The sequence below is a fragment of the Cryptomeria japonica genome, chromosome 4, assembly GCF_030272615.1.
Source record: "Cryptomeria japonica chromosome 4, Sugi_1.0, whole genome shotgun sequence".
Lineage (NCBI taxonomy): Eukaryota > Viridiplantae > Streptophyta > Pinopsida > Cupressales > Cupressaceae > Cryptomeria > Cryptomeria japonica.
In genome coordinates, this window is record NC_081408.1 from 247736694 (window position 1) to 247744284 (window position 7591).

The 7591-nt window shown below is 34.4% G+C and overlaps 2 protein-coding genes across 2 annotated transcripts; both read right to left on the reverse strand.

Annotated features, from left to right (window-relative positions):
• Window positions 1–991: 991 nt before the first annotated feature.
• On the reverse strand, window positions 992–1822 carry LOC131875063 (pentatricopeptide repeat-containing protein At4g02750-like). The gene has a single exon (XM_059219076.1). It carries the CDS (start codon window positions 1820–1822, stop codon window positions 992–994), a length of 831 nt encoding a protein of 276 aa, XP_059075059.1.
• Window positions 1819–3999, reverse strand: LOC131875064 (putative pentatricopeptide repeat-containing protein At1g77010, mitochondrial). Its single transcript, XM_059219077.1, has 2 exons — window positions 3883–3999; window positions 1819–3372 (listed from the first exon to the last, which is right to left on the reverse strand). The coding sequence occupies exons 1-2, from the start codon at window positions 3997–3999 to the stop codon at window positions 1819–1821; spliced, it is 1671 nt and encodes a 556-aa protein (XP_059075060.1).
• Window positions 4000–7591: the final 3592 nt, after the last annotated feature.

Consider the following 7591-nt stretch of genomic DNA (forward strand, 5'->3'; position numbering starts at 1 on the left):
TCAGCATATGATGCCCATAAGGCTGTATCCGCAAAAATGATTTTAATGATTAAAAAAACCAAAAGAAATGAAAAGATAACTGCTGTATAAGCATTTATGTCTCTCCCTATCAAACAAGTTACAAAAGGTATCTGGTTCTAGGAACATTTCTTGGCTGCCTTGCCGATCAGCAAGTAGTGGTCATAAGGTGATATCAATTAAAATGAATTTATGAGATTGAGAGGCTTCCTTTGAGGTAAATTTATTTGTGTGACTACCAATGCATCATCAATCTACATGATTGGAGAAAATTAGTCTTACCAAGATTCAAAATTATCAGGTCTAAATTTCTCTGTGATTCCATCTGAAGGAAATCGAAGTCCAATCCTCAAGTCTCAGTCTAAATCTCTATGCACTCCATTCAAAAGGGGTATTAATGTTCGGATCCTGCAGTCTTCATTAATAATCAATACTACCAGATAATTAGGAAGATAATAACCACAAAACATCCAAGATGGTAGTTATAAAATCCTAAAGATCATGAAAGGCTTCATGTAAGGCATGTCAGAAGGTTGACAATATTTTCAATATGGTTTGTGAATTGTTACTCAAAGATGCAACAAGAAGCATGGTATCTAAAGTATTGGTTCCATTGTTTATCATAAACATTTTACTTATAAAGATTGCATAAAGAATGTGATTAAAAAGACTAATGCCAAACTTAAATATAATTTACAAGACCTTAGCTGGATGTTCATAATTGGTGAATCTTTGACAGAACCTTCACAATGTGCTGTCTGAGAGCCAAGCCTGTTGCACATATACGCCTTGCAATGTATGACGAGATTCTGGCATCATAAAAAGATCAACTGAGTTCAGTATCTAAAATTAAATGATATGATTAATTAACACATCTTCAGACGCAGTAGCAAAAACAGATGGAATTACCTTGTCCTTGGCACCCAAAATGATGTGTCAACTCTTACATTATTCTTATTAATGAGCTTTAGCATCACCAATAATCTCCACAAGAACAAAGACCGTCTTGGAAATGGTGGAAGCGGCTAGCATCCCTCACAACTATTTGTCGTTGAACAATCTTGGAAATGAATTTGATTGCATTGTGGCAGTCACTACATACACGAAGGTTCTTGAGTATCCGAATAGGTTTACCAAGTGGCAAGTTAAGAAGCCCAAATGCAATGGCTAGCTTCTCACTGTGGTGGGAAATAATGTTTTCCTTCAGCTCCTCCTCCACATCATGCAGTACACGATTTGTTTCGGGTACATGCCCTGCTTCCTTGATCTGTCCAGATAGTCTCTCCAGCATTTCATAGATCTCATCTCTTTGTGGGTGTAATTTATCTCCAACAAGAAATGCATGTACATTGCCCTTGACATCAATCCAGCTACATGCCGGACTCCTTTTTATTGCTCTGTCATTCATTATCTGCCTCACCTTTGCCACATCACTCCACCTGCCAGCTGCAGCATAAATGTTTGACAGCATTATATACGGTGAAGAATTCTCCGGTGACATTTCAAAAAGCCGTTCAGCCGTACGCTCACCTAGATCTATATCTACATATTTCCTACAAGCACTAAGCAAAGTATGCCACATAATACTATCTGGTTGAAATGGCATGTCATTGATAAATTTCTCAGCTTGGTTTAGATGCCCAGCTCGACAAAGAATGTCAACCATGCATGCATAATGTTCCTCCCTTGGTGCAAGATAGTAATCACGACTCATCGAAGTGAAAGAATTCCAGCCTTCATCCACTAGGCCAGCATGATTGCAGCCAATCAAAACACCGACAAAGGTAATATGGTTTGGCTTCATGCCTGCCCGTTGCATTTCATCGAAGAGTTGCAGTGCAATGCAATTTTGCCATGTCCATGCTGGGCATATCCTAAAATGATAATAGTCCATGAAACAACATTTCTTGTATGCATTTTATCAAAAACATGCCGCGCATATTCAATGCTTCCACATTTAGCATACATGTCAACCAGAGCACTCCCCATAAGGACATCAGACACCAATCCACACCCAATAATTTTGGCATGTGTTTGTTTGCCCTGTTCCATAGCTGCCATGGCTGCACATGAACTAAGTACACTAGTATAGGTACACTGATCTGGGATCCAGCCTCCCATTTGCATTTGGGAAAAAAGGTCTTGCGCTTTCACAGCCTGCTCATTTTGGCAATAACCTGCAATCATCGAATTCCAGGAGACCAAATTTTGCGCAGGCATTTTGGTAAAGAGTTCAAATGCTTCCTCTATTCTCTTGTTCTGAGCATATCCAGCAATCATTGAATTCCACGAGACCACATTTCTTTCTGAAAATGTGTCAAATGCCTGTTTTGCACATTCCATGTTCCCACATTTGGCGTACATATCAACAAGGGCACTCCGGGCAAAGACGTCCGATTCAAAACCTGTTTTGATGATATAGACATGGACTCGAATGCCACTTTCTAAAGCTACAAGAGCGCCACATGCACTCAAAACACTAGCCAGAGTTGATTGGTTAGGCTTCACCCCTTCCTGTAGCATCTGGACAAAAAAATTTAGAGCATCTTCGCAGCTGTCATTCTGAGAATATCCCGCAATCATTGCACTCCATGAAACAACACATTTCTCTGGCATTTTATCAAACAAGTAGCGTGCATCTTCCATCCTACTATTGTGTGTATATACTGTAAGCAGTGCAGTCCAGGAATACGCATCTCGTTTAGGCATTTTGTCAAACACTTCTTTTGCTCTATCTAAATAGCCAAGCTTTACATATAGATTAACAAGGGCATTGCACACAGAAAGCTCTGAATCCAGTCCCATCTTAGTAATCTGCCCATAAACTACTTTGCTAAGCTCTAGCTCCCCCAGATTTGCACAAGTACTAAGGACACTATTAAAAGTAAACTGATTCGGCCTCGTTCCTGACCGTTGCATTCGGTAGAACAAAGCGAGAGCCTCTTCAGCAACCCCATTCTCGGAATATCCAACAATCATTGCAGTCCATGACACAACATTTCGTTCAGGCATTTCCTCAAACAATACTCGCGCATCATGAAGCCTTCTACCCTGCACCAGTCCCGCAACCATGGTTGTCCAGGAAAAAATATTGCGCTCAGGCATGTAATTAAACACTTCACGTGCATCCTCCAGTCTGCCATTCTGTGCATACCCTCCAAGTATGGCGTTCCATGCAACCAGTGTTTGTTCAGGCATTTTGTCAAGCAGATTGCATGCATCCTTCAAACACCTGCACTTTGCGTACGTAATTACAAGTTTAGATGCTAGAAAAGCATCATCTTGGGATCCAGTTTTGATAATGTGGGTATGGACAAGTTTGCCTTCTGCCAAAGATCTCGCCTTGATGCATCCCTGCAATTGATGCAATATCGTCGTTTCTTCATTATTAATGTGTACTTTCTGGTTATTATGTTGATGTGTAGTCGTAATAACGTTACTGCCATAAGTTTGGTGAAGTGCCAAGCCATGGGTTTGAGAGTGGAAAACTGATCTGAAGACGAAACTTCGCTTACACCTAAAAAGGTGTAGATGTTTCATGACTTTCATTGTTGGTATTCATCAGCGCCATGTTACCTTTCCACCATATTATCTTCCAGATGCGTTGTTTGTATTGGGTAATATTTGAATGCAGCCAAATGAAAACCCATAGAAAAAACTAAACCTTCGGTATAAGTTCTGCGGTCATTTTACCAATAGCGCCAAGAGTGTTATCACCTAATCATAATCCTAATTTTCATTATAGAACTTAAACCTTAACCCTAATTAAACCGTAATTAATGTTAAATTGAACCCTAACCTTAACATTAATGCTAACTCTAATTACACCGAAGGCGTTTCCTATCTGAGAATGGACGACCTGACGTTGGCGATCAACGGCTTGCAATGCACAAGAATGGATGCAAGACGATTCAAATATTGCTGGCCGTTAGATTTTTTTTCACTTTTTCTGCCGGTTTTGCTATTTCCCGTCGTCACCATTCATTACTCTCACCGTTTGTTTTTGTCCTCGCTGCTATTTACGTGATGTGACAGTTCTACGTTGTGGTTTGGTGCAGCATTAGACAGACAGAAAAAGCCAAAAACTTAGCTCTAAGATTTAGAAAGGGCCCCACCCAAATCTCCATAAAATTTAAGGGGGGATATAATTTAATATGAACTTAGCCCTTCTTTCTATAAATATGAGACAATATCATCCCTTCCTCACCCTAAATTAAACAGCAGATTAAACATTAATTTGTTGCATCATAGGCATTTTTAGAATAAAATAAATTTGTTTGTTTAGATATAGTCAATTTAAAATTTAATAGTTTTTTTAAATGTGGTCTTAATTAATGTGTAAAAGTAATTTTAGTTTTAGTTACTTATTCTTATTTTATATGGATTATGATTGAATAAGATTAAATTTGATCAATGAGAATTTATAAATTAGATAATGGTTTAGGAAGGGGCATATAGTGTGTATGTGTATGGTTATATTAATGTAGATGTATATATAGTGGAGGAAACACTATCTTGTTAGAACCGAATCAAATGAACAATCGAGTAAAGGAACCTTGTTGGTCTCCTATTCATTAAAACATTCAGACCTTCATGGACAATTATGTAAACGTCCTTGGTGATAAAATGTCCTCGAAAGAATTACCAACCATAGGTTACTATCCACCACTAATGTGTTGATTTAATCATTTTATAAGATTATATCTAGCGATACTAAATTAAAGGTGTTTTTGGTAAATTTTTGCAAGAGACATCTTATTGATCCAAACAAGTATGGTTAGTGGGGTTTGACTTGTTATTATTTTAATTTTTGTGATTTCAATAAATAAAATTATAAATTTGAATTTTTTAATCTTATATTATAAAATAAGTCAACAATTCTAGGATCATTCTATGAATAACACGTTTTCAGTTATAATCTTGATCATCAAATAAATATTCAAATTTGAGTATTCCTCATAAGCATTCCAATACATTGATTATAAATATATCAAAGCTCATCTTTTGAATCATTCCACATTATTAAAATTACAAAATAAGATGCATGGAAGATTCTATCATATTCAAAACAATGGTTTCTCATATGAATTATGATTTCTAAGATGGAATTTTATAATTTTGTACCCTTCAATCCTAGAGGATAAAAAAGGTATTATATTTTGATGAAATTTTAAAAGAATGTGAGCTTAGGATGAGATCCTAACCAATACAGTTAGGTAATGTGTTTAGGAATGGCAAGCCATCAAAATGTTGGCCATACACCTCATCAAAATCTAGCTTACTTGTATCTCATAAAAGACATGTCGAGTGATGATACATAATTCCTTACCTATTAGTTTGTATATTTCTCTCCAACTGCCACTATACCATCTTTGTAATATTACTACATAGACTTCAAATCATAGAATTTTTTCATTCAACTAATTTTCTTAAAGGTGAATAAATAAATTAAGGATATATGTATATAATCATATAATTGCAAGATTTCAATGCCATGCATCTGTATCCTTATCACTCCCCTTGTATCTCTCTATCTCTCACCGTCTCCCTCCCTATCCCATATCTATCTCACTATCTCTATCTCTATCTCTAACTCTATCATTCTATGTCACAATCTCTCTCTTTCTCTATCTCTATCTCTTATCGATTTATATTTATTCACCTCTCTAGCTCTAGCTCTCCATTTTTTCCTTCCATCATTCCTTCTATATCTATCTCATTATCTATCCATCTCTCCCTCTCTTCCTCTCTCTCTATATCATTTCCTCTCTCTCTCTCTCTCTCTCTCTCTCTCTCTCTCTCTCTCTCTCTCTCTCTCTCTCTCTCTCTCTCTCTCTCTCTCTCTCTCTCTCTCTCTCTCTCTCTCTCTCTCTCTCACACACACACACACACACACACACACACACACACACACATTCTCTTCCTCTCTCCCTCTATATATTTACCTCTTCCATCTATATCTATCCCACCTCTCTCTCTCTCTCTCTCTCTCTCTCTCTCTCTCTCTCTCTCTCTCATATGAATCTCAATCTCCATCTCTATGTTCAAGTCTCTATCTTTATCTCATTACCCCTTTGTATTTTCTACTCTCTCTCTCTCTCTCTCTCTCTCTCTCTCTCCTTATTGCAACTATTATATAAGCCTACTAGTAATGGAGCTTATAATGTTCCTAATTCAAAGGTGTTCAATCATTTTTGGATCCATGAAAGTGGATGTATAGTTGAGTTATCATTTCTCTATTGAGACTTTTGATAAATGGCCTACCAATTTCCCTCATGGATTGTATAAATGTATAAAAAATATAAAGCAATTTTTTTTGAATTGACCTTCCACAACTATTCGGCATACCCATTGCACACCAAGGTGCAATTGCTAGTTTTAATCATAGTCATAATATAACCCTCACCTTAAATGAAACCTACCCCTAACCTTAACTCTAATTCTAATTGAACCCTAATTTAATCCTAGCCCTAATTATTTGCACATTCCTCAAAACATAGGCCAACAATGCTTTATAAGTAGGTTCACAATGTTGTCCAAATACAAGAAATTCAATTTATAATGTAGATGTAACTAAATAGTTCTATTTAATCAAATATAAATTAGTATTGAAACAATTCTACGTATAGGTAAAATGTTAGCTTTCAAAACTATTTTGCTTTCTTTCAATGCAATAAACCTATAATTTTGTTTGAGAAGAAATTATAGAATTGTAGAATCTACAAATGTTAAATAGTATAATAATTTAAAATATTATATATAAATATATTAAAATAAAAGTAAAAATACAATTATATAGTATAATAAATTATTAAATTATTAAATATAATCTAAAATAGAAAATCACACCTAATCATCAAATTTCAAGCATTTAACATTTTATTATGTAACTTAGAAATGTAAAATATTTATCTTCTTTAATTTTGTTAATATATAATTCTAAAAAAATACATACTATATTGACTTGAATATATATAAATAATTTTAAAAAATTGTGAGTTTTATGTTGACTTTATATTCCACAAAAGGTTTCATCAGATTAGGAATAATTTTATGGCCTAACATTCTCTAGCACAATATTTGCTCTTCTAAAATCTGGAAATTGAAGATTGATCTTCAAATGCCATAAAATTATATTTCTTAATTTAAATTTTGTCAAGTATGTATAAATATGTATATAGAAGAAATAACCTCTAAGTAAAAAAAAATTAGAACAAATCTTATAATGAAAACCTTATAATTTTAATCAACCTTTAACACTATTTTTAAGCTAACTACAACTCTTTTTAATATTTCTTTTTTAAACTAAATTTATTAGGAAGATAATTATCTACATTATTACTTATTAAAACTAAAATAGTATGACAATTCAAATATTATATTGTAATTTTATTTTTTTGATATATTCATTTATCCATATTAAAATATTAAAACATGCAATATCTTTCTCTTCTGAAAGTATCATAAATAACCTTGATAATATTTTTTTTCCTTTATAAATATTAAATTCACAATAAAACATTAAAAAATGAATATTATGTTTATTTCAATCTTTAAAATGATTTGATTTTCT

What these genes read in the sequence shown, in the direction of transcription:
- LOC131875063 (XM_059219076.1), bottom strand. Translation starts at nt 1,822, where the DNA reads ATGAAGCCAAACCATATTACCTTTGTCGGTGTTTTGATTGGCTGCAAT.
- LOC131875064 (XM_059219077.1), bottom strand. Translation starts at nt 3,999, where the DNA reads ATGGTGACGACGGGAAATAGCAAAACCGGCAGAAAAAGTGAAAAAAAA. An exon ending in GCAAGCCGTTGATCGCCAAC is followed by an intron (nt 3,373 to 3,882) that starts GTCAGGTCGTCC and finishes CATCAATTGCAG; the next exon opens with GGATGCATCAAGGCGAGATC.